Source organism: Sceloporus occidentalis, unplaced genomic scaffold (assembly GCF_023333645.1).
Source record: "Sceloporus occidentalis isolate IW3139 unplaced genomic scaffold, rSceOcc1.0.p SCAF_4, whole genome shotgun sequence".
NCBI lineage: Eukaryota > Metazoa > Chordata > Lepidosauria > Squamata > Phrynosomatidae > Sceloporus > Sceloporus occidentalis.
The window spans coordinates 118612299-118638404 of record NW_028316984.1 but is presented as its reverse complement, the minus strand read 5'-3'; the positions used below and the strand labels follow the sequence as shown (position 1 = coordinate 118638404).

The 26106-nt window shown below is 41.3% G+C and overlaps 1 protein-coding gene across 5 annotated transcripts in view; it reads left to right on the top strand.

Annotated features, from left to right (window-relative positions):
• Positions 1 to 26106, top strand: part of NELL1 (neural EGFL like 1) — a 630714-nt gene that overhangs the window by 143174 nt on the left and 461434 nt on the right. For all 5 annotated transcript variants that reach the window (XM_089521361.1, XM_089521359.1, XM_089521360.1 and 2 more), the window contains exon 5: positions 19642 to 19738. In XM_089521361.1, coding sequence (XP_089377487.1) covers positions 19642 to 19738 — 97 coding nt within the window. The remainder of the gene's footprint in view (positions 1 to 19641; positions 19739 to 26106) is intronic.

The window sequence follows — 26106 nt, the reverse complement described above, 5'->3', positions numbered from 1 at the left end:
TCTCCCTAGTATACAGATTTCACTATAACAACCTATTGTTGAAACATTTCTATTGAGAGGACAAATGGAAATTTTCTTGATTTTCTTTGTTCATCTTTTGATGGTACTTCAGTGAATTGCTTGACCTTGACAAAGAGTGTTGCAACAAACAGTACTGTGAAGAGCTGACAAAGTATCTGTGCCTTCCTAATTGTTTGTGGGTAGGAAACTGCACTTAGAAAATCTCCAAGATATCCCATTATGTATGTATATGCAAACACCAGTATTCCAAAATCCAAGTAAAATAAAATCCAAAATACAGAAACATTTCTGGTCCCAAACATCAGGGAGACACAGCCTTCAATTCATTATGCTTTAAATGGCAATGTTCTTTTTGAAAGACCATTTTTCACTTTGTGAGACTTAGGTCCAAAACGAAGTGCAGAAATAATCCAGTCTGAGAATACTTTAACTGCCCTGGTTTAGTGCTAGGGAATTCTAGGAGCGGTGAGACATTTAGCCTTCTCTATTAGGGAGTTTGGGTGCCACAGTAAACTACAGTTACCAAGATTCTCTAGCACTGAGCCAAGGCAGTAAAAGCGGTCTCAAACTGGATTATTTCTGCAGTGTGTTTGGGACCTTAAACCTCCTATCTATTTTTGTTGTTATTGCCTTCTGTTGGGATTAGATTATATCTTTATTAGCCCCCACTACATATGAAGATGTTCAGGTCATCAATGTATATTCTGCCAAGATACATTTCTACTTGAGGTATAGCAACAAAGCAGTTCCCTTTCCACGTCCTTCCACCTCAGTGCCCCAAGTTAAGGTCGCTAGTATCTAAGGCCAGTCAGATCATTTTGTTATTGGTCATACAAGATCCCAAAAGAAGATAGCCCTTTTCTGTCCTTCAGAAATGAGATAGACTCTGATGTTGTTTAGAATTATATGCAGCCTCTAAGGCAGCAGACTAAAGTCTGACAACTTTGAATTCTGTTATTGAAGACTTAAAAGTATTTCTGATTGTGCTGGAAATAGAAACTGGAATTTGGGCTATTATATGCCTTTCATGTGCAAAGTGCCATGGAATTCTGGTATATACATTACCTAAGCTTTCTATGTGCACTGCTGATTGAACTCACAAGAAGATGTAGCCATGGATATATTAGATCAGTTGTCTGTTGCTCTTTGGAAATACGAAAGCAGCTTGTGTGTTTGCAGAGATAAAATCAGTTTAAATATATAGATTCCAGAGCAGCAACAGACCCAGTGAAAGGGGACAACTTGCCATACAATCCTCTAGAGTCATCCCACCCCAGTGCTCAGTCTGAGCAACAAAGCTCCCTGATGTGAACCCAGCTTTTGCCATGCTACCTGTCTGCTTTACTTCTGTTCCCTGCAGGCCATTTCTTTGACTCACAGGAGCATGCCGTCTTGATATTGCTCTGGATTACATTTTAGTCATCACCCTTCTGTTTTCCATTGCTTTCTTGTGTGTCTCATCTTGCTTTATACAGCCAAGGCTTTGTAGTTAACCATTAAGCCAAAAAAAAAAAAAAAAAGTTGTTCTTTATTTATCTGTTAATCACAAAAGTAATGGTCTCATTAGGCCTGGACTCAAAGCTAGTACTGCTGATATAGGCTGATTATGTTGGTCAGGAGCAGGTGGGAGAACAGTGCAGAGATTTTAATTGCTCTTTAACCATAACTTTAAATTTTTAACCTATGTCTCTGTAAGTACATGCTGCCTTGAGTCCCTGCATTGGGGAAAATAGCATCTACATGAACTCTCTTTTTTTGATAAAATTACCAGCTTGATAGATGAAGGGAATCCCATAGATATAGTATATCTTGATTTCAGTAAGGCCTTTGACAAAGTTCCCCATGACATTCTTGCAAACAAGGTGATAAAATGTGGGCTAGACAAAGTAACTGTTACATGGGTTAGTAATTGGTTGACTGGTCGAACCCAAAGGGTGCTCCACAATGGCTCCTCTTCATCCTGTATCAATAAAAGTATAGTGTCTAGATCAAGGGAAGTAATAGTGCCACTATATTCTGTTTTGGTCAGGCCTCATCTGGAATACTGTGTCCAGTTCTGGGCACCACAATTCAAAAAGGACATTGAGAAACTGGGGAGTGTCCAAAGGAGGGCGGCTAAAATGGTGAAGGGTCTTGAAACCATGCCCTATGAGGAACATCTTTGGGAACTGGGGATATTTAGTCTGGAGAAGAGAAGGTTAAGAGGTGATATGATAGCCCTGTTTAAATACTTGAAGGGATGTCATATTGAGGAGGGAGCAAGCTTGTTTTCTGCTGCTCCAGAGAATAGGATATGGAGCAATGGATGCAAACTGCAAGAAAAGAGATTCCACCTCAACATTAGGAGGAACTTCCTGACAGTAAGGGCTGTTCAGCAGTGGAACACACTCCTTTGGAGAGTGGTGGAATCTCCCTCCTTGGAAGTCTTTAAACAGAGGCTTGATGGCCATCTGTCAGAGATGCTTTGATTGAGATTTCCTGCATGGCAGGGGGTTGGACTGGTTGGCCCTTATGGTCTCTTCCAACTCTATGATTCTATCATTCTAATAAAATAATAATGATGATAGTATTGATATTATCAACAGTAACAAAGTCTTGAGAAGTCCAGTTATTCACATCTTTTATGTTCTGGAAGGGAGACACAAGTTATACCAGTTATAGTTTTGCTTTCAGTTCCTCTCTCTATCTTGAAATTGTTTATCAAACTTGGCAAAGACATTTCTACTCATTCTGCATTTTTAAGATTGAACTTTTTCAACCAAGTTTAGAAAAGGGCATTCATTTGATTGTTTGGGTTTGAAGCTGAATATCTCCAAGGATGTCCTTAGGTAGCTTGATGCAACATTATAAAATGTTCAGTCTTCTCCTGTGGCACTTGGTATTTTAAAAGTATGGGGAACAGGGTTATTAATGGAACATTGCAAAAACATTAGTGAAGTTTTGCAAAGGAGCTTGTAATTTCTATATTATTACCAGTTCTCAAAGGCATAGGTTAATGTCAGATTTACATTGTTTTCTGTTCAATGGAGGCTTTGTTTGCTTCTTTGTTTGCAGAAACAATTTTTAGCAAAAGGTCCCAAAATATGAAAAATAAATTGCGGTAGGTGATTATTTTCTCCATGGAGTGTTTCAATATATTGATATATCTTTTCTTGTTTAAGACAAGAACTTTTGTTAATATTCTTTATATTGCTATTGTCAGGTTAAGTTTTGGAAAGGGCATCAGTGATGCAGATGGGAAGTCTTGATGGCATGTTATGTAAGATGTAATCCAGGCATGAGCTTCAGGTGGCTGTCAGTTTGTTTTACAATGGTTTATCATTTTCTGAATTGGAAGAATTCACATCTCAGTTCTTCCAGTTTCAAGTTATGGCATCGTACCTGATTCAGTCATTGCTTTTATTATTCTTAACCTTTATTTACACAGCTCGGGCTTACAATCTAAAAAGACATGACACAAAAGGAGAAGGGAGTGGTGGAGGGAAAGGGGATGAGGTCCAGCAGTTCATCTCTACCTCTGAGGCCTGGACCAAGGCAGATTGACTGGAGGGAGGGCTTGACTTCATAATGGATGGTTAATCTTCTTCCAGGGAAAATACATACTCTCAAGTAGGATAATACATATACAGTACATAGCAATACAGGAAATGGTTCGATAAACAGGCACCAAAAGAACCTCAAATAGTAAGCGACAATAGTAAGCTTTTCTCTATTCTTCTCCAACACTATAGCATTATACATGAATTCTAAAAATAAGGGATAGACATGTAATGAGGTGTGAGCACCAAACTCATGTGTTACATCTGTCCTTAAATGGGGAGGAAAGCTTTCTGAATCAGAGAAGCTCCTTGATTTGTGGAAGCGCTCCATGTGATTTTGTAGAAATAGCATTAAAATAACATGAAGACCCTTTACGAATGCAGGAAGCTCTCTGGTTCAGAACATTGCCTGCTACATGTAGAGGGGTGATGAAAGCAGAGATAGAGAGGTTGGTGTCTAGCTTGCTTCCTTTTCACATGGATTTATTTAACTAAATTTAAGACTAGCTGAATAATTTTGTAAATATTTAAATATTTATATCCCTCCTTTTATGTTGAGAGATCTCAGGCTGGAATATAGCTATTAAAAACAAGATAAAACAATTCAACATCATAAAATTGTAGCAGAAGACAGAAATTCAGAACTCCACTGAGCCACGCTATTGGTGCTGGACATCCAATGCTTTGGTAAAAGATCCATGTTTAAACTTGGTACTGTATAAGTCCAACATAGGTGCCAATTAAGCCTCCAAAGGATGGCAGTGTAGAACCACAGCACATATCACAGCAGACATGGCCTTTTCCTACATCACCAAATAACATATTGCTCCCAATGAGGAGACACTGAAGAGGGCCTTCTCAAAAGATATTCAGCATGCATGGAAAGTTACTGTATATCACAAAACAGGATCTATGTATGCTCTGTGAATTAGAATGTGGTGCATTCTAAATTTATGGGGGCCTTACTGTGCTGTTCTGCACCCCTTGAAGTTCTATTCTGCCTCCCCCAGTGCTATTCTGCACCACTGCATCCCATTGCCAACACTGACGAAAGATAAGTCATATAGGGTGAGTCAGCATGGCATAATGGTTTGAGCATTGGACTGGGACTCTGGAGACCAGGGTACAATTCCCAATTTTACCATGAAACCCACTGGGAGACCTTGGCCAAGTTGCATGCTATTAGCTTTAGGGAAAAGCAATGCCAAACCTCCTTTGAACAGATCTGATCAGATCCAACCATAAACCCCTCTAGGGGTTCTTGGAACCTTTTGGGTTCCATCAGCCTTCGAGGGTGGACCATTCTAATAGGCCCTCCACCCCCGGAGAGGACTTGGGTAGTTGCCTTAAGTTGCACCTCGACTAGGAAATGATCCGTCCATGACAGAGCAGAGGTACTGCAAACCTTTGCCCACGGATTCTCCCAATCCGTACTAAAGACGACATCGAGCGTATTACCTGCACAATGCGTCAGACCTGAGACTACTTGGGACAGGCCCATGGCCATCATGGAAGCCATGAACTCCTGAGCTGCACTGGTCAAATCTTGTGAGCCGGCCTAGAAAGGGACGTTGAGGTCCCCTGGACGTTGGATGCTGTTGGATTGTTGTATTTTACTAATGTTTGTATAGATGTACCATTTTGGGTTTTTATAGTGTATTGTATTGCATTGTATGTATTGATTTTAGTAGTCTGTAACCCCGCTTCGATCCTTTGGGAGAGGCGGGAAAACACAAATAAATTATTATTATTATTATTATTATTATTATTATTTAGTTCAGATAGGTAGCTTAGTTGTATTGTTACTGATAACAGGGTTGGAGTGATCAAGAAGGCAGTGTCCTTCTAACTGCAGATGGTCTTGGATGACAAACACTTCCTCAACCCATTTCAAACTGGCTTCAGAACAGGATATGGAGTTGAGACTGCAGTGGTTGCCTTAGTGGACAATCTTTGCCAGGGGAGTATATACCTGTTGGTGTTTCTAGACCTCTCAGCGGTGTTCAGTAGCATCGATTGTGGTATTCTTCTGTAACGCTTGAGGGAGTTAAGAATTGGAGGCACTGTGCTTTCTACCTCTCAGGCAGGATCCAGATGATGGTGCTTGGGGATAGCTCCCCCTCAAAAGAGGAGCTGTTATATAGTGCACCACAAGGTGCCATTCTGTCCACAATGCTATTGAACATTTACATGAAACTGCTGGAAGAAGTCATGCAGAGGTATGGAATGGGATTCTATCAGTATGCTGATAACACCAAAATATAATTCTCCATGCCTTTAGAAATAGCCTCAGCTAAGGATAGTATGTCTCTTCTGAATGAATACTTGGATGAGGTAATGGGTTGGATGAAGGTCCTCCACATTTGCAGAGGTTAGCAAAAAAAAAAGCATTCACATGAAAGGACAATGAAAAATAAATAGAACTTTACATATGCTTTACATATGGATAAAGGTTACATGATTTTAGCCATGTGCTAAATTTTTGAGATGCAAGAGATATAAGCTTATGCTAAGGTGGACTAGTTTCTATAGTTTTCAAGAAGTAGTCATGATAGTCTCTTGCAGCATGCAAAGGAGGAAATAAAACAGGAAAGAAGGAAGAGAAAAATGTGTCATAAGCCTACATGGATATAAATCCAATTCTTTAGATGCAGTGCAGAGTGATATTAAGGCTTCAGGTATAAAGCATCTTTATATAGTTGTTGGATAGAATGTAATAGGATGCAGAATGATGCAAATCATTTTTTTGCTGTAAATTTTGAAAGGCTACATACAGTAGTGATATAGATCTTTCAGATCCTTATAGTAGTCAACATTGATGTGTGAAAGCAATAAATCTGTTTGGAAAAAGTAAGTTTCACTGGGTTCACAATATTTTCTGAGAAGATTCCTTTTGTTATATGTCTAGTAGCGAGGACTATTGTATTAATATATGTACTGTGCCATGAAGCTATTGTCTTTGCTCAAACGTCTACTAATGGACTGGAATTTGTGAATATAAATCAGTCCAGCAGTTTCTAGTTTTCTGTTGTAATTTCCTTGCTCAAGGATTTCAACATCCCTTACTGTGTGTCCAGGAAGGTCAAAATGTTTTGCAACTGGTTTCGGGTATTGCCATTTCTAATGTCATATTTGTGTCCCTTTTAGGGTTGCCATATCCCCCTTCTTAAAATCCAGGCACATAACTGACGTATTATTAATATATTCTAATTATGCAAGCAACATCATTATTATTATTATTATTATTATTATTATGCAAATTCAGCACATTAATTGTTGCATTTTTTATTCTTCCACTATGTTTAACATTTGTACTGTTTTAAAAGTTAGAACTGGTCTGACAGAAAAAGTACAAACCAATGTTTAAAATGCTGGACTTGGAACAGACAGATCCAAGCCCTGAAGGAGAACCTATCATAAGGTTATCTTGGCAAGTTTCTCCAGAGAGGGATTGCAATTACCATCCTCTGCTAATCCTAGCAAATAAATTTTGCTTCTGAGTAGACCTATTTCGGATTGTGGTGTGTTTATTCATTTGTTCATTCGGGAGGCAGGGAGGGAGCGAGAGAAGCAGTATAAAAAGTCAGATCCTGCAGCATTTCCCCACATTCTTGTCTCTATCCTCTTCTTCTTTATGCTTACCATATATACTTGACTATAAGTCGACCTCATGTATAAGTTGAGGGCAAGTTTTGGGACCAAAATTATGGATTTTGATATGATCCATGGGTATGTTGAGGGTAAAACTTAGGGGCATCTAACAAAGGATGTAAAGGATGAAAAAAGGAAAAAATTCCAAAGAACTTAGAAAATTCCAGGAGGCGTAACTGTTTATGCTCATACTAAAGGCTGGATGGATGAGAAAATAGAGGGGGTTCAGTGCTTCCAGGGGCAATGACATTCTTGACTTTCACCAGGGGATGATTCCTGTTTTGATGAGCGTTAAAGTACAGTACCTACATTGATCCATTTCTAGATTAATATATGAGTACCATATTTTCCGGTGTATAAGGCGACGGGGTGTATAAGACGACCCCCCAACTATTTAAATAAAAATATAGAGTTTACCATATACTCGCCGTACAAGACCACCCGAGGCTTCGGAAGGCCGGCGCTGGGCGCACGCCCGCCACCCCATAGGGCCGGCCTCCAACACCTCAGAAGGCTGGCGCTGGGCGCGCTCGCGCTGCCCCTTCAAGCCGGCCTCCCTATGGGGCTGGCCTCCGGCCTCCGAGGCCTCGGAAGGCCGGCGCTGGGCGGGGTCGCGCCGGCCCATGGAGCTGGCCTCTGGCCTCCAAGGCCTCGGAAGGCCAGCACTGGGCGGGGTCGCGCCGGTCCATGGAACCGGCCTCTGGCCTCCTCCGAGGCTTTGGAGAGCTGATGTTGGGCCGGCCCATAAAGTTTCCCTCCGGCCTCCTTATACGGGGCGTATAAGATGACCCCCAACTTTTCAGAAGATTTAAAGGGGTTCAAAAGTCATCTTATATGCCGGAAAATATGGTATAGATACAGTAAGTATATATACAGCTGGCAAGAGCATTTTTAGACCCTCCAATCCATGATTGTCCAGGTTTCTTATCATAGATTTCTAAGGCACACATATTGATATGCTTGCATCTGTGTATGTGTGTACAGAAACATACTTTGAACCAATGATTTCTGTTACCACATGAAAAATATTTTGTTCTTTCAGATGTGATTAATTTGGATGTTTCTTTAAAAACTTTAAAATAAGTGAACATTTTAAAGCTTTTAAAGTCCCTGAGCCAAACAATAACTTTTTGATTAAATAGTTGATAGGCATTGTTATGCTCTGCAAATTCAATAAGCAAAGATTACTTTCAAGATCTGAAATGTTCATCTAAAGTGCCTTTCTTGTTATGTGATTAGGAACTCCTGCAGTATGTCAGGCATGGGGCATATGAAGATTTTTTTTGACTAGTTAGATGATTCTTTTGAGACAGAAGCTGAAAACCACATTAATAATTCAAGTAGAATAAAACTGATTTTTTAAAAAATACTGTCTGTAAACACCATTTTATATAAATCAGTCATGTTGTTATTAACATGCTTTTGTTTGGCAAGAAGATAAATGGGGTGATTGAAAGAAGCAGAACATTGACAGTAATCTTACATTGATTGTGGGAGTTGTTAGTCAGAACTGTTTTGTTTTATTTATTTAAAAAATAGTCCAACTTTTCTTTTGTATGAAACTGAAGAGGTCTGATCATACATATCATGCAGTGAGCCCTTGTTATCTGCTAAGGTTTGGTTGCAGGACACTCCCCACCTCCGTGGACACCAAAATCCATGGATGCACAAGTTCAATAATATACAATGGCATAGTAAAATGGTGGCCCTTATACAAAATGGCAATATCAAGGTTTGGTTTTTGAATTTTTTAAAAAAAATGTTTTCCTATTCCATTCTGTGAATGGAAGAATCTTTGGTTGCAAAATATGTTGATCCTGTCCAGTGTAATGCTCCAGATATCCCTTATTGCATTTATTAATTCAGATATTATTTGATACATTAAAACTATATGATGACCCACAGAGTACCAGACATAGGAGGTGTGAACTGTACATAGCTGGAGCCATGCACAACACGTGGGGGAGAAGCTTACAAGAAAAGCACAGCTGCGTGCACGCACATACACATGCGTGCATACACACACACACACACACACACACACACACACACACACCTTTCTCTCAATTTCTGACAGGAAACTGACAACCAAAGGATGGGTTCAGCCAGATCAAAGAAAACCAAAATCCACTTTTATCTTTTATGATTTCAGAATGACCTCAATAGAACATGAATATGAGTCAGCAATGTGATGCAGCAGCTATGAAAGCTAATGCCATTCTTGGCTGCATCAGTAGGAGTACAGTTGGCCCTCCATTTTCATGGGGGATCCGTTCCGGACCCCTCCCCCATGAAAATGGAGGATTGTGCTTATTCAAACTCCATAGGCTTGATTGGAGCGTGCCCTGTATGCATGGCAAGGGTGTGCGGAGCCTTGCAAATAGAGGAGGTCACCACTCCATCTATTTCAAGGGTGTAGATCTCTCTGATACATGCATTAGGTGGGGCAATTGCATAGTGTCTAGATTGAGGGAAGCAATATTACCATTGTATTCTGCTTTGGTCAGATGTCACATGGAATATTGTGCCCAGTTCTGGGCACCACAATTAAAGAAGGATGTTGCCAAGCTGGAGCATGTTCAGAGGAGTGTGACAAAAATAGTGAAAGGTCTGGAAACCATGCCCTATGAGAAGTGACTTAGGGAGCTGGGTATGTTTAGCTTGGAGAAGAAAAGGTTAAAGGGTGACTTGACAGCCCTGATTAAATAGTCGAAGGGATGTCATATCGAGGATAGAACAAGCATGTCATCTGCTGCTCCAGAGGATAGGAGCCAGAGCAATGCATTCAAGCTACAGGAAAAGAGATTCCACCTCAGAATTAGGAATAACATCCTGACAGTAAGAGCTGTTTGACAGTGGAACAGACTCTCTCAGAGAGTGGTGCTGTCTCCTTCTTTGGAGGTATTTTAACAGAGGCTGGATGGCCATCTGTTGGGAATGTTTTGATTCAGTATTCATACATGACAGGGGGTTGGTCTGGATGGTCCTTGCAGTCTCCTCCAAATCTATGATTGCTTTAATCAGTTAAATGCAAACTCAGAAATCTTGAAGGAATCAAATTGTTATTTCAGAGCTACAGTTTCAAGTTTTGAGAAAATACTATTTCTGTTGAAAATCAAGCTAATAAGAAGTAAGTACAGGACAGGGCAGCTTGGATGTCAAGGGAGGTTACTTTTATGTTGCTAAATGAAAGTGAAGTTTTATTAATTGTCTTTTATTACCTGTCTTTGTCCCTGGTTGCCACTTGGTCATGAAGGGGAGCGACCTCTGTTTGCTTTGATATCCCTCTGGACCATTTTAACTGACAAGAGAAATAATACCTGAGACAAAATGTAGGCCTGTGACTCTAACATTGTCATTATTCTTGTCCTATATGATTTTAAACATCTTTGCCTGATGAAGAAATCAGTGAAGCTTTGAAAGCTTGCATGATGTATTTTCTGCATTTTGGTTGGCCAATAAATGTGTCACTCTTGTGGATTTTAGGTTTTGTTGCATATCATATTTAACAATACAGTACTTGGAGTACAAGTTCCTTTTGTTTAATACAGGGGTAGGCAACCTTTTTGAGCCGGGGGCCGGGTTGCTGTCCCTCAGACAACTGGGGGGGGCGAAGCCAGGGGGGGTGGAGTTTCCACCCTCGGGGGGGGCGGGGCTACATGCTGGGGGTGGAGCTTCCACACTCCAGGGGCAGGGACACATGCGCCGCCCCCGGAGTGATAACAATAATAATAATAGTTCCAAGCATGGAAACTACTACAAAGCAATTCAAAAAAAAAAAAAAAAAAAAAAAAAAAGAAGAAAGCATGCACACTGTCTCAACCCAGAAAGGCACAAGGTGCTGAGAGGGGATTTTGCATACACACACACACACACACACACACACACAATGCCTGTCTCTCACACACACAACCTCCCCCTGTCTCTCACATACACCCTCCCTCACACAACTTGCTCTCTCACACACACAACCCACTTCTCTCTCTCTCACACACACACCAAACCCTGTCTAACACACACAACCACCCCCTCTCTCACATACACAACCCACTTCTCTCTCTCTGTGTGTCTCACACATACACACACACAAAACCCATCTCTCTCACACACACAACCTCCTTCTCTCTCACACAACCCACTCTCTCTCTCACACACAACCCACTTTTATCTCTCCCTCTCACACACAACTCACTTTTCTCTCACACAACACATCTCTCCCTCACATACAACCTTGCCTTCTCACACACCCTCTCACACAACCCACTCTCACACACACAACCCACTTCCCCCCTCTCTCTCTCTCACACACACATACACACAACTCGTTCTCTCTCACACACACACAAAACACACTTCTCTCTCTTACATACACACTGCTCTTACACATACATACACACAACTCCTCTCTCTCTCTCTGCCCCTCCTGCTGTAAAATGAGGGGAGGCCCCTCAGAGGCCAGGAAGGAGGCAGGGGACACCCGCGCTGGCATCCTCGCCGGCTCTTTCCCGGCTTCTGAGGGGCCTCCGAGCCCCTCAGAGGCCGGGAAGGAGGCGGAGGACGCCCGCGCTGGGGTCCTCGCCGGCTCTTTCCCGGCTTCTGAGGGGCCTCCGAGCCCCTCAGAGGCCGGGAAGGAGGCGGAGGACGCCCGCGCTGGCGTCCTGGCCGGCTCTTTCCCGGCTTCTGAGGGGCCTCCGAGCCCCTCAGAGGCCGGGAAGGAGGCGGAGGACGCCCGCGCTGGCGTCCTGGCCGGCTCTTTCCCGGCTTCTGAGGGGCCTCCGAGCCCCTCAGAGGCCGGGAAGGAGACGGAAGACGCCCACGCTGGCATCCTGGCCGGCTCTTTCCCGGCTTCTGAGGGGCCTCCAAGCCCCTCAGAGGCAGAGAAGGAGGCGGAAGACGCCCGCGCACGCGTCCTTGCAGGCTCCTTCCCGGCTTCTGAGGGGCCTGCGCGAGAGGCTCAAGGCCCCACGCGGCTGCCCTGTGGGGCCTTTGGCGGCAGCAATCGGCAGCAGGACCGAGCAGGAGCTGGTCCCAACGGCTCGGCGGGCCGCATGCGGCCCGCGGGTCGTACGTTGCCTACCCCTGGTTTAATACAATTGTCTCTATTAAATTCTGTTTTTTATTGGATTATTTGGCAAAATTATGTTCTTTAAATTTTGCTGCTGGGTCTTGTATCCTGTTTATAGCTTGCATCCGGTTCTTTCAATCTGTCTGTCTTTCTTTTTTTACATTTCACTGCAACTTATGCTAGATTCTATTTTTTAATGTTTATTTTAAATCTTTCAAATACATTGACAACAGTCAAAGCAGAAAGTCAAATACATGGGATAAATTAAGAATGGAAAACTAGAGGCTTATGTTTAAGGTGGTACACACTCCTATTTATTTTAGTTTCTTATGTCAGCTTCTTTTTAGCTTAGGAAAATGTTTAGAGCTAGTTTATATAATGTAATATTTTGCACACTTGGCCAGTCCTAAATCTCTAAATAATGCATTTATGTGCTGAAATACATGCAAAGCTATTTTGTAATGACAGAGCTGACAGGGCTACACTGGCCTCTCCCTAGCCTCAGGAAGAGGTCTTTCTTAGGCTTGTTGTCACCTCAAACTATTATGCTAGACATCCCAGTAACTGAATTTTAGATCAATTGCATGGACACAACATACTATCTTTAACTTAACTTTAGCTGCCTTCTACAAAGTATAATGGATGAATTGAGTGATCACAGATTGTCAGCAGTGACCACAGCATCTGAAAGGGTATGCTTCATTCACATGAGGGATAATAAATTTTCAATATCATCTGATGCATATGAATACATACATTTTACATAGAGTGGGGTCTCGCCATCCACGGATTTGCCATCCATGGATCTGAGCAAGTGTGTGTATGTGTCCATGCTAGTGGGTACATACACATTGCATTGTCATTGGGGACAATGGGATTTGAAGTTCTACTTTTTCCCCTTATCCCTATGGGGAATGGATCTCTTGAGGATGCAGAGGGCCGACTGTTATTTTTACATACATCATTTACTAGATCAGTACAGTCATCAAAATATTGTATATAAGAGTCACTAACTGGTTAATTTTGATTGCCAGTGTTCAGCTTTGTTCTGTTGGCCTTAAAGGGTTAACAATAGGATGATTAAGGAAAAATGCCACATTCATCACCTATGATATCTTAAATGCCATTTATGTGAAGAAAGGAACAAAAAACTTTTAAAAAATTCATATGAATGCTTCTTTGCAGGAAAAATGGGTAGATACTTGAAAGGTGATTAAATATCACTCAGAAAAATGAAGAGCCCTTTGCTGCTTTCCACCTAACCTACCTTACGAATGGGATTTTTCTCAAAGGATGCCAGGGAGACAGTGTAGTACTCATTCTCCATAAAGGTAAAAGTCTTTTGTTAGATTCCCAACAAAGGCTGAGAAAAACCATTTGGGCCTCTGCCCAATTTGTCTTCCTTATATTGTACTATTGAGCTGCAGCATAATACATGTCGATTTGTGTGCTTTTATATTGAAAAATTCATCCTTCTTATGTCATTGGAGCCAGATATTGTGCAGTCTCTTTAGAGCCTCACTTGGCCAAATAAATAAAAATCCAATACTCTTGTAAGTAGTGTTATGGAGAGCAGAATGTTCCTTTGTTTTAGCTTTGGGGCTTTTAGCTTTTAACAGAAGATGGAATTCCTCATGGAATATTGGCCAGTAGCTTGAAAATGTTCAACACCTTCTAGAAAGAATACTGACGTTATTAATAAAATTATATGCACCATTGAGCTACAAACAATTGCCTGAGTGTGTTATTCAGGAACTTACTTTTTCCATGAGTGTGCCAAAGGTCTTATTCAGACTCTTAAAGTAGTACTTTATTTGAATAATATTTAATCATGCTTTTGTTGCTGAAGAAATGAGGTGTCAGCAGTTGAAAATGTTGATGGAGATAATAAATACTTTTGCCATTTTTTGATCTCCAAAATATAGGGCCAGAGATTGGAAATGTGTTTTACTGCTCAAAAAAGTAAATTAGTTCAAGGGGAAATACTGCACGTTATTATGGAGCAAGGGGGAAAACATCACAGCAACAATGATTGCAGCTTTGAATGTATTTTTCTGTTGCAGTATTCTGAGGAATTACAGTTGATTATAATTGCAGTGTAGGTACAGTGGGCCCTTGTCATACACTGGGGGTTGTTCCAGGACCCCCCATGGATAACAAAATCCGTGGATGCTCAAGTCCCATTAATTACAATGGCATAGTAAAATGTGTCCTTATGTTGAATAGAAAAATCAAGGTTTGCTATTTGGAATTTATATTTATAAATATTTTCAAGCCGTGGATGCTTGAATCTGTGGATAAAAAATCCGCGGATAAGGAGGGCTGACTGTAATCAGTTACTCTACATAATTAAATGATATGCTCTTTTGATCTCAGTTAATGTGTCTAAACTATAGGCTTTAAATAAAAACTATTCCTTTAAATTTTCTCATTTCTTAGTACTTTTTAAAACAAAATAATCTATATTGTTATTTCTATTTTCCTTTCTAGTCAGAATCACTTTGGAAGCATATATTGTTTTTTGTGGCTTTTTGGGGCTATGTGGCCATGTTCTAGAAGAGTTTATCCTGATGTTTCGCCAGCATCTGTGGCTGGCATCTTCAGAGAATGCTGACCTAGAAGAGAGCTGGATACACACACACACACACACACACACACACACACACACACACACACACACACAGAGGTGTGACCCTGGGTCTGGAGGAATTCCATGTTAATCTGTGTATTGTTCTGTTGTTGGTGGCAGGGCCTCAGGGTGGGAGGATATGCAAAGAGGATTAGTGTAATAAAGCCCTCAGTTTTACTCTGTCCTATGTGAAGGGTGCCTGATCTTTCCTGAATCACTTACCATTGAGCTTCAGTTGATGATTCTTGTTTCTAGCTACTTCCTATTCACTCTGTTCTGCTGTGGAAGGGGGGCTTCTTGAGTTAGGATTATCACATCACCAATTAGTTAGGACTATGTAAAATGGATTAACCCCCCCCCCCACCACCACCACACATTCTGGTTTCACCTAAAAGAGAACACAGGATTTTTCACAGCTCCAGATCCTCATGACTGTGGCCTATTCTGCTCTCCCTACACACAGAAATAAAGAGATAATGAGAGAGAGAGAGAGAGAGAGAGAGATATTTTGGGGGGTGGGTGGAGAGAGAAGGAGAGAGAAGAAAAATCTCAATCTTATGTTTGTGAGCATGGCTTTTAGAGTTGGGGAACCATTCATCTTCCCCCCCCCCTCCCTGTGACTGATGCCCAGATCTTCACCCTGGCTTTTGCAACTGGATTAATAAATTAGTGAGAATGTGTGGTTCTGGATGGTGAGTACCCTTTTGAGAATTCTGGGATAGGTCATAGGGCATTATAGTTCCTTCCCTTCCCAATTCTTTTCACAAGTGAGACTAGCTTTCCTCTGCAAAAGCATGAACATATGTGCCTTTTCTCTTTGGATGGAAGAAAAAATCCTCCCCTTCAGTGGGTAGATCTGGAGGCAATCTATTTTTGCCATAAGAACACATGTTCTTCCTGTGATTCCTCTGTCTCTTCTCTAATATACACAAATCTGATTGCTCATCTCAGTGGCAATTTGAATAGATTTCCATCACCTGCCTCCAAATCATTTTATGCTGTATCTCATAAGCCACAATTTTACAATATCTCAGAAACAGAATTTAAAAAAACAAGTTATATATCATCTATGAGAAATAAAAGTCATAGGCCTGGTACATACCGCCAATAAGTGGCATACCAGGGCCGATACTAGGGTTAAGGACTGCATGGCAACTGCACTGTCCCTAACCCTAGTATGTACTGGTGCCGTTACAATGGTGTGCGTTGCTTATGTCAGGAGTGTGCCAGTGGCGCACTCATGACATCATTGGCGCTGCAGCAAGAACCCAGAAATACCAGTTTCTTTTTGCTCTGCAGGACGGCACACTGTTTGGGGGTTGTGCCATCCCTGTGGAGCAAAAACAGGTGGCCGCAGGCCCGCATTTCTCAGTGGTCTGTCCCGGGCCATAGCTAGTCATGGGTATGCAGGTCCCCTCAATTTGCTATGAAGGTTTCCCTAGTGGCTAAAATGAATGGGAATTTTTGAGTTATCCTGGACCTCAAACAAGTGAATGATTTGTGAGAAGAAAGACGTTTCAAATGAAGACACTAAAATCTATTTTTGAAGCTATTCAAGTGGGTGATTTCACTAGCTCTCTGGATTTGACATAGGCTAATTTCACATCCGCATTCACCCATTTCACAGTCTTCTCTGACCCCCACCAGATTTGCTTACAAGAAGTTTGTTACCAATGCAGATCACTTCTGTTTCATTTCTCAGCATCATCAAGAATGTTCACAAAGATGCTTTTAAACTAATTGTCCATTTGCAGATGCCCAAAGTGTACCTTAGGTCCAAAACACACTACAGAAATAATCTAGTTTGAGACCACTTTAACTGCCTGACTCAGTGCTAGGAAATCATGGGAATCGTAGTTTATTGTGGAACCAGAGCTCTCGCACAGGAAAGGCTAAATATCTCACAGAATTACAGTTCCCGAAATTCACTAGCATTGATCCAGGGCAGTTAAAACAGTCTCAAACTGGATTATTTCTGCAGTGTGTTTTGGACCTAATTTGGACAATCTGTTGGTCCACTCTAGCATGCTGCCTTGTGCTGTTGTGGATGTACAAAAGCCTTTGAACTGTTTCACATTTCATAGTTTGCCAACCAAGATAAGTCAACTCTCCCCAAACCAATGTCTCCATGTAGGTACCTGTGTAAATAAAAGACAGGGGATCTTGTTCCTTTCAGCAGACAAACTTCTCAAGTTGTAGTGCATGAGTGCATGGTTCAGACAGTCCTGTTAACTCACAAGGTGGACTTTATGTTTCTCGCAAAGCTGTTGGGATCAATAGTGACCTGTACATTATTCTTACTTTTTAATTATTCATATTATTCCTATCCTATTCTTCCCCAAGTTCTCAAAAATTGCCTCCTCTGGGAATGGAAGGGAACGGAACAAGTGAAGGACTTCCTCTGTGCAGTAAAATGCATCCTCCTTTTGTTCTGTTACCTTCCTGGCTCCTTTTGGACTGTTCTTGTCCCGTGACATAAGCCCTGTGTGGTAAGATCCATAGTATCGTAGAGTTGGAAGAGACCATGAGGAACATCCAGTGCAACACCCTGCCATGCAGGAACTTTCAATCAATGCACACCCGACAGATAGCCATCCAGCCTTTGTTTAAAGACCTCCAGGGAAGGAGATTCCACCACTCTCCGAGGGAGTGTGTTCCACTGTCAAACAGCCCTTACTGTCAGGAAGTTCCTCCTAATGTTGAGGTGGAATCTCTTTTCCCGTAGCTTGCATCCATTGTTCTGAGTCCTGTTCTCTGGAGCAGTAGAAAACAAGCTTGTTCCCTCCTCAATATGATATCCCTTCAAATATTAGCATTTGGCCATCTTCTGCATGCAGTGGCCCTACCATTTCCTTATTCTTCCTTTTGCTGCAGACATATCAAAATAGCCCCTTTTTATTGTTCTTAACCTCCCTAGCAAGCCTGAGTTCATTCTGTGCTTTAGCTTTTCTGACTTTACCTCTACATGTGCTTGTTTGCTATTTCTTTGAATTCCTTTTTTTAATTTCCTTTTTCCATTTCTTATATATGTTCCATTTAAAACTTAGCTCACTTGAATGTTCCTTAATTATCTATCCTGGTTTCTTGAGAAACCTCCCATTTTTCTTCCTCATTGGAAATGTCTGAAATTGTGCCTTCAGTATCTCCCTTTTGAGAAACTCCCATCCATCGTGAACTCCCTTCTTTTTTAGTATTCCTGACCATGGTATCACCCTCAGTACTTCTCTGTGTTTACTGAAATCTGCTCTCCTAAAGTCTAGAATGTGTGTTCCCTCTATGCCTTGTTCCACCTAGTGCTCAATGACTTCTTTCTTTCTTTTTCAATGAGCTTTAGAATTTGCTCTGTTTTTACCATTCTTTGCCTAAGCGCCTCAGACACTTCTGAAACATTTCAGGCATGGGTATCTGCTGGATATTTTCAGATGTGAAAACAGATGAAAAATATTCATTTAGCTTCTCTGTAATCCCCTAATCATCTTCTAGTGTTATGTTAATTTTGGTATCATCCAACACCCAAGTGCTTCCCTAGTTTGTCAGTATTGCTGTGTGCTTTCAAGTCATTTCTGACTTATAGGGCCTGAACAGACAGGCCCAAATAAAGCTGCTTCGGATCACTTTGGAGGTATGCTGTTTAAATGATGCATGTGTCCTAAGAGTCTGGAAGCCACACCAAAGCCTCGCTCCAGTCCTAAGGACTGGAGTGCAACTTTGGCACAACTTCTGACCGCTTAAGATGCATGTGTCATTTAAACAGCATACCTCCAAAGTGACCCAAAGCAGCTTTATTTTGGCCTGTCTGTTCAGGCCCACAGAAACCCTATCATGGGGTTTTCTTGGTAAGATTTGTTCAGAGGAGGTTTTCCATTGCCTTTCTTCCCCTAAGGCTGAGAGCATGACATGCCCAAGGTCACCCAATGGGTTTCATGGATGAGCGGAGATTCAAATCCTGGTGACCAAAGTTGTAGTTCAATACTGAAACCACTATGCCACATAGGCTCATTAGGTATTAATTATTTTTATTGTAATTCATCATGATATTAGTGATATAATAATCAGAATCCTATTTTAGAACCTTAACTGTCACAGGACAGTGGGTTGGATCTAGGCTTCTGAACTGGGAGAGGAATCCTGTTGGTTGAATGAATGTATGGTAGTAACAGTACTGTCTACTTTGCCCCATTTCCCCCCACAGGAGAGTTGTGACTTCTATTCTGCCCAATGTTAAAGAAATTGGATCATATGCTATTATTGCAGTCATTGTTTCTTGACTAAGAGTTACTTTTTCAAGAACCAGTTTTTACAATCACTATGAATGTTTTGTTATCACTCTTACAATCTAAATTTTATCTCAGGTGGACCAATATGTTATGAAATGTCTCTTTCCAAAAGCTCTTCTTATTGGTATCTAAGTGATCTGCAGTCCTCCTTGGTTTTTATTTAATTATTTATTGGATTTATATCCTGTTTTTCAAAGTGGGGTTGAAGGCAGAAATGGGATTCAAGGTGGTTGTCTGTGTAGTACTCTATTTTATCTATATCTGAAAGTTTGTTTTTTCTTGTTCTTGTTTTTCAGTTGCAAAGTTAGCAGGAAAAGGTATAAGTGATTATATTTAGCCTTAAGCTGAAGCTTCTATCTCTGTTTTTAATAAATGAATTTTGTATTTTAAATTTACAGAGATTCTAAGGTGAAATAAAATGACAGTTTTTTTTGGCTAACATGGCACTTTATTCCATAGGATTTATGAACGTGTTATAGACCCCCCAGAAACAAATTTGACTCCAGGAATCAATTTATGGCTAGGACAACGTAACCGGAAACATGGCTTCTTTAAGGTAATTATGCAAGATAGAAACAAATGAATAAAGAGAAATGTGGCAATGCATTCTTCTCCGAATACCAATTCATTTGTATTTATAACTGGTATTTCATAGTTAAAATTTTGTTTGAATCACATTTATGTATGAAATTTGCTGAACAAGAAGCTTAGTTTGTACTGATTCTGTGCAGTGTTTCCTACACAACATCATGAAGATCATTTATGAGCAGAATGATAAACATATATATTTAGGTCAGAACATGAAACCAATTGTCTATAGCATTTTATACCATTCTGCCCCAACATGGTACCTTTCAGATGCATTACAATCCCCACGGTTTATGACTGGGGATGATAAGAATTATACTTTATCACTTATGTAGGATGCCAGGGGGAAGAATATTGTTTAATCCACTCTATAGATAATGGTTTCTTACAGATACTCTAAAGCACATAGGCTATGAATCATTTGAAATTTACCGTCAACTCTCAAGTCAGACTTATGTTATTCAGTAATTCATTTCTATGAGATTTTGCAAGGACTGCTTACTGAAAGATGCTGGAGGTCTTTGGTTTGGCTTATGCATAGAAAATCCACCTCCGATCCCAATATGCTGCACACAAAGCAACCCCATGCCTGCAGCTGCATCAACATAAGCAAACATGACCACACAGTTTCATGGCAGTGATCCATGTGAGAGTTTTTTAAAATCTGCTACACTTCTGTGAACCACATTGTCTCATCCATGTATCCCCCACCCCTGAATGTGGCTCTAGCCACAGGGCTGCACTTTATGGGGATTTTAGCAGTATGAACTGGTTTGATCTCTGTAATCCAACCTAAGAATTAAGTTGCCCGTGATGCTGCAGTCCTGAAGGGAAGACATTCTGCTATTTTCAAAATTCATTTCAAGTCTGGTAAAAAGTCTGGCTCTTCTACAATCTTACCTACAAACGATTTTTAGAAGTTTCCACACAGTTAATTTCCATAATTTTTATAATTGTGAGATCCATCCAGAACGATGGAACTTCCATTTTAATATTGGTGATAAGGGAAGAGATTATCTTGAAGATAAAACCTCAGGTGTGCCTGGCTTAGTTTTTCATGTTGCAGTCAGTAGAGGGCAGAGGTTCTCATGTAAGTACTACTAGTCTCTTGATCTCCCTATGAGCTTGTTTTTACAAGGGAAACCCCCTCCCACAAGTTGGTACAGTCAGGATACATGATGTAGAGTATTTTCCTTGAATCTGGTGCAATCAGGACACATAACACATAATCCTCTCAGCAGCAAAATCAAAGTACAATGTCTTAAACTGAATTTTAAAAACTCACATTTTGCTTTGGAGTTTGCTGGAAACTCCAGTATTTCCTGTAGTCTGAGCAATGGATTCATGATGGATATGGGGGGTTGGGGAAGCAAGACAGATTGCTGCCTGGCATGCACCACCATTTTCCTCCATCAGCTCCCACTGCAGCTAATTTTCTTCCAAATCGATTGCTGGCAGGTTCCACTATTTACCAATGTCTAGTCCAAATCCCCTCCCAGAATGTCATATACAAAGATTTTCCCCACTTGTGAAGCTAGTGACTTACTCTGAGGCCTAAATGAGGCATTGGTACCTCACAAGCAGGAAAAACCTTTGTAAATGAAAAATAATATTATCTGCAAGGCACACCAGGAATTTGTCAGAGATCCAGTGCTTAGCCTTACCTGTTCAACCTGTATGCAGAAAATATCATACGAAGAGCAGGTTTGAACTCAGAAGAAGGAGAAGTGAAATTAGGAGGAATAAAATCAACAGTCTAAGACAGTGATGGGAAACTTATGGCACTCATGCCAGAGGTGGCACTCAGAGCCTTCTCTGTGGGCACATGTGCCATCGTCCCAGCACAGAGTTTGCCAGAGTTTGTTACTAGAAAGCCATAGAGACATGGCACTTTGCAATAAATAAGTGGATTTTGGGTTGCAGTTTGGGCACTCAGCCTCAAAAAGGTTCACCATCACTGATCTAAGATATACTGATCACACCTTATGACTAGCAGAACATATCATAGACTTGGAACAATTATTAAGGGAGAGCAAGGAAGAAAATGCATAGGCAGTTTTACTTGTGAACATAAAGAAAACAAAAGTAATGACCATGGGGAATCTACATAAATTGAAACTAGATAATTTAAATAGTCCTAGATTTCCCACACTTTGGAACAAACATTGAGAAGAATGGAGACTTCAGCCAAGAAATAAGAAGAAGATTAGAATGAGAAGAGCAGCCATGAAAGAACTAGACAAAATCCTAAAGTGTAAAGATACACAATTGAGCACTAGTTCAGTTCATCTTTATTACATACCAGCACAGGTAAAAGGGGAATATAAAATAAAAACAAGATAAAAACCAGGTAAAAACAGGTTTTAAAAGTATTTAAAATTTCCTTTTAAAACCCAGTGTGGCAAGGCAAGATTAATACTAACCTACTGTAGAGGTCATTGCCTGATGGATTTTAATTGCAGCTGCACAGAATCTGGCAACATTATATGTTATATCTGCAGACTGCAGGATGCTGTTTTTGATATGTTGCCAAAGCGCTGTAGGAGAAGAGTCTATAGGGTGGTCTTCAAGTTTTGTTTGCAGATTTGCCTGAAAGTTGTCTCTCATGGCAGTCTGCGGAAGAATCCTTAGGGTTCTCCCTCAAGAAAAACCAAGACTGGTTTGATGAAAACAACCAAGAGATCCAGTATATATAGACCCACTTTTTCCAGGTAAGCATTCTCTGAAGATGCCAGCCACAGATGCTGGCGAAACGTCAGGAAGAAAATCTTCTAGAACATGGCCACATAGTCCAAAAACCCCACAAAAAAGCATTTTAAGTTGTTTGGATGTGATGAGGCCAGATAATGTTGGGAGGCTAATTCAGAAGCTGTTAGTCTGTCACCATCTTCCCTCGCCTCCTCCAACTGAACACTACATTTAGAATCAGCCAAACCATTGTATTCTACATCATCATTTACGAATGTGAGAGCTTGACCATGAAGAAAGCTGACCGAAAGAAAATAAACTGATTTGAGATGTAGTGCTGTGGAAGAGCTCTGAGGATACCGTGGACAGCCAAAAGGACAAACAAATGGGACCTTGAACATTAATGTTGAACACTCCTCATTATGCCTGAACTTTCCCTGGAAGCCAAGATGGCAAAATTGAGGCTGTCATACTCATATATCATGAGAAGGCATGACTCACTAGAAAAGCGAGGAATGCTAGAGAAGGTAAAAGGCAGTAGGAAGAGGGCAATATCACATGACAGATGGATAGAATCAATCAGGGGTGTCATAGGTCTGAATTTACAGGAACTTAGTATAGGAGTGGAGGATAGGGGATCTTGCAGATGTCTCATCCACCGGGTTGCTATAAGTTAGGGTCAACTCAAGGACAGTTAACAGCAACTATGCTTAGCAGAGCTAGGAGATTATCACACCCGAGTTTACCATGGTTAAAACATTGTCAAAATGTTCCAGAAGCATGAAGGGGTGATAGCTGGTTGCAGTTCTGAAGCATCACTTCTCCTCTTTTGTCAGCAAAGCGTTCGCGGAGCAGACATTTCTTCATAATGCCAACTCAAGGGCAATTAACAACAACTATGCTTAGCAGAGCTAGTTTCTTAGCAGATATTATGGATAACTGAAGTCCCCCATAACATCTAGTTCTTACTACTTGGAGATTTCACCTCATCTTGGTTTGGTGGCCTGTAGTAAACTCCTATTACAGTGTTCTTTTTATTTCTTCACTTATTTTTACCCATATGCTTGCCCACTGGTCCACCCTGATCACTTGAGAGGATTTCTGTACAAGTGAATTTATCTTTGGCTGCATCTGCACTGCAGAAATAATTCACGTTGGCGGGATACAGACGGGCAAAAAGGGGTGTGTTCATGACGTCATGAAGGTATAGCCTTAAGACGGCCCTTACCTGAATGCCGCCATGAACACGCCGCCCGCACGCCCCAAGTGGGAAGAAGCGGCATTAAAAAGGTGCTGCTTTCCCCCGCTTCTTTTCTATATACTGCGCAACTGCGCAGCTCCGTCTATAAGCTGCTGCACCGGTACGCCAGAATTGTTACGCTGCTAATTTAAGTTGCCCATTTAAAAGCTCCGTGTCTGCTGCGTCGCATAATGAGTCGGGGTCCTGGAACATGCACAGTTTGCACCGAGGCTCTAATTAGAGCGTCAGATGCCATGCAGATGTGGAAGCTGCAGTACAGCTGCACTCTATTTTAATGCTCGTAACCCTAACCCTAACCCTAACCCTAACCCTAGAGCAACATGTACGCATGCGCTGCTAGAATTGGGGAAAGTTTGGAATTTAAAGTGAACCCCTACACACATTCCTGTGCCATTTTCACCTAACAATAAAAAACCCCTAAAACTTTAAATATTTACATATGTACAAGGGAGGTGATGGGGGATGGCAGGGGGACAGCGGTGGCAGCGGCGACAGCTGTGGCTGTGCATTGCAGATTCAGCAAGAGCGTGGGGACCAAAGGAGAGGAGGCATCCATGATGCTGGTGACACTACCAACGTGCAAGCGGACAAGGATGCCAACACCAGCTGATTTACCAGCTGGCAGGAGACCACCATTGTTCTTGGGCAGGGTGAGGGAAAAAGTTTAAAGGGGCCTGGGTGCTTTAAATGTGCACATAGGTTTTCTGCTGCCGGTGCTGAGAGCCGCAGCTGCGCAGCTGCGCATCCGCCAGCCAGCAAAAGAAAAAAAAAAGCCCTGTTTTTGGCCGCCCGTGCAGAAGCTGCCTCTCTCTTTGCAGCGTCCTCCGAGGTGGCGGTATGGAAACTGCGGGTCAGAAACGGCCCCAGGTGAGGCGTCTTCACTGCCCCCCATGTGGAAGCCCCATACACCTGAGCCATGCCCCCGGGGCGGGCGGTCTGGAGGCTCCGTATTCAGCAGAATACACCTCCAAGACGTCTTCCCCTGCCCGTCTGTACCCCGCCATTGACACTGCTTTATCTATCGTGGCTCAGTTCTATGGAATTCTGGGATTTGTATTTTCTCTGGACACTTAGCTTTCTCTGGTAACACATCAAACTATAAATCCCAGAATACCATAGCAATGAGCCATGCCAGTTAAAGTGATGTTAAACTGGATTATTTCTACAGTGCTGATGCAGTCTTTGATATATAACAATAAATATAATAAATAAAACTTTTATTTATATACCACCTTTCCTCCAGATCAAAGCAGTTTACATATCGAATTATAACATATTACAATAAAATACAATACAATATATCAAAATTTCATACAGATTAAAAACCTTAAAAGCAATATATCAACAGTCACACTATCAGTTTTGGTTAGGCACACTGGTCTTATCGGGGTGTAATATCTCTATATAGAGTTGGAAGGCTATGCTAATTGAAAAAGATGGGTTTTCAGTGCCTTTTTAAAGGCTTCCAATGTAGGGCTAAGTCTAATCCCTTCTGGGAGTGCATTCCAATAAGTTGGAGCTATTGCCGTATAGGCTCTCTGGTGAGTTGTTGACAATCTCACTCTGGGGTATTCGAGTAAGTGTTTCCCCGTTGTTCTGATATAATGCTAACCCCTCATTTTATTCCCCATGTACTCCCCCCCCCCCCAACAACATATTATATCTTTCAATTGTTATATTCCAGTCATGGCAGCCATCCCATAAAGTCTCTGTTATACCTATATAGTTGTATGTACCTTTCTGCTCTAATACTTCAAACTCTTATTGTTTGTTTACCAAACTCTGTGCATTGGTATATAGACATCTAAAGCATTGCTTGTTCTAATTTTTTATTCTATTACAAATTTTATTGTGACTTTCTTTCTCTCCCTCAGTTTTTTCTCTAAAATTTATATCCTTCTTTTTAGAGTTTTCTTTTGGATTGATGTTTACACTGTCACCGCAAACCCACAAAGGGCTTAGTTTAAATCTCTCTTAATCAAATTCACGATACTTTTTCTAAAGACATTCTTCCCTTCTGTAGCCAGTAGTTCTTCATCTAGAAAGGGAAGACCATGGTCCCAGAAGCCAAACCTCTCCTATCGACACCATCTGCATAGTCAGCCAAATACCTGCAGTATCTTTCTTTCCCTATGTGGTTCTCTATCTTTCACTGCTAGAGCTGGTGAAAATACTATCTGTACCTCTCAACACTTCACTTTCCTGCCCAGGACTTCATAGTCCAAGGTAATCTGCTCAAATGTATTCTTTGAATGTTGTTGATGCCCACATGAATCAAAAGAAAGGGGCATTGCTCTGTTTTGTTGATGAGCTTCAGCAACTTGTTAGTGACTTCCTGGATACAAATGGCAGGAAGACAGCACACTTCTTGATGCATCTTGTCTGAC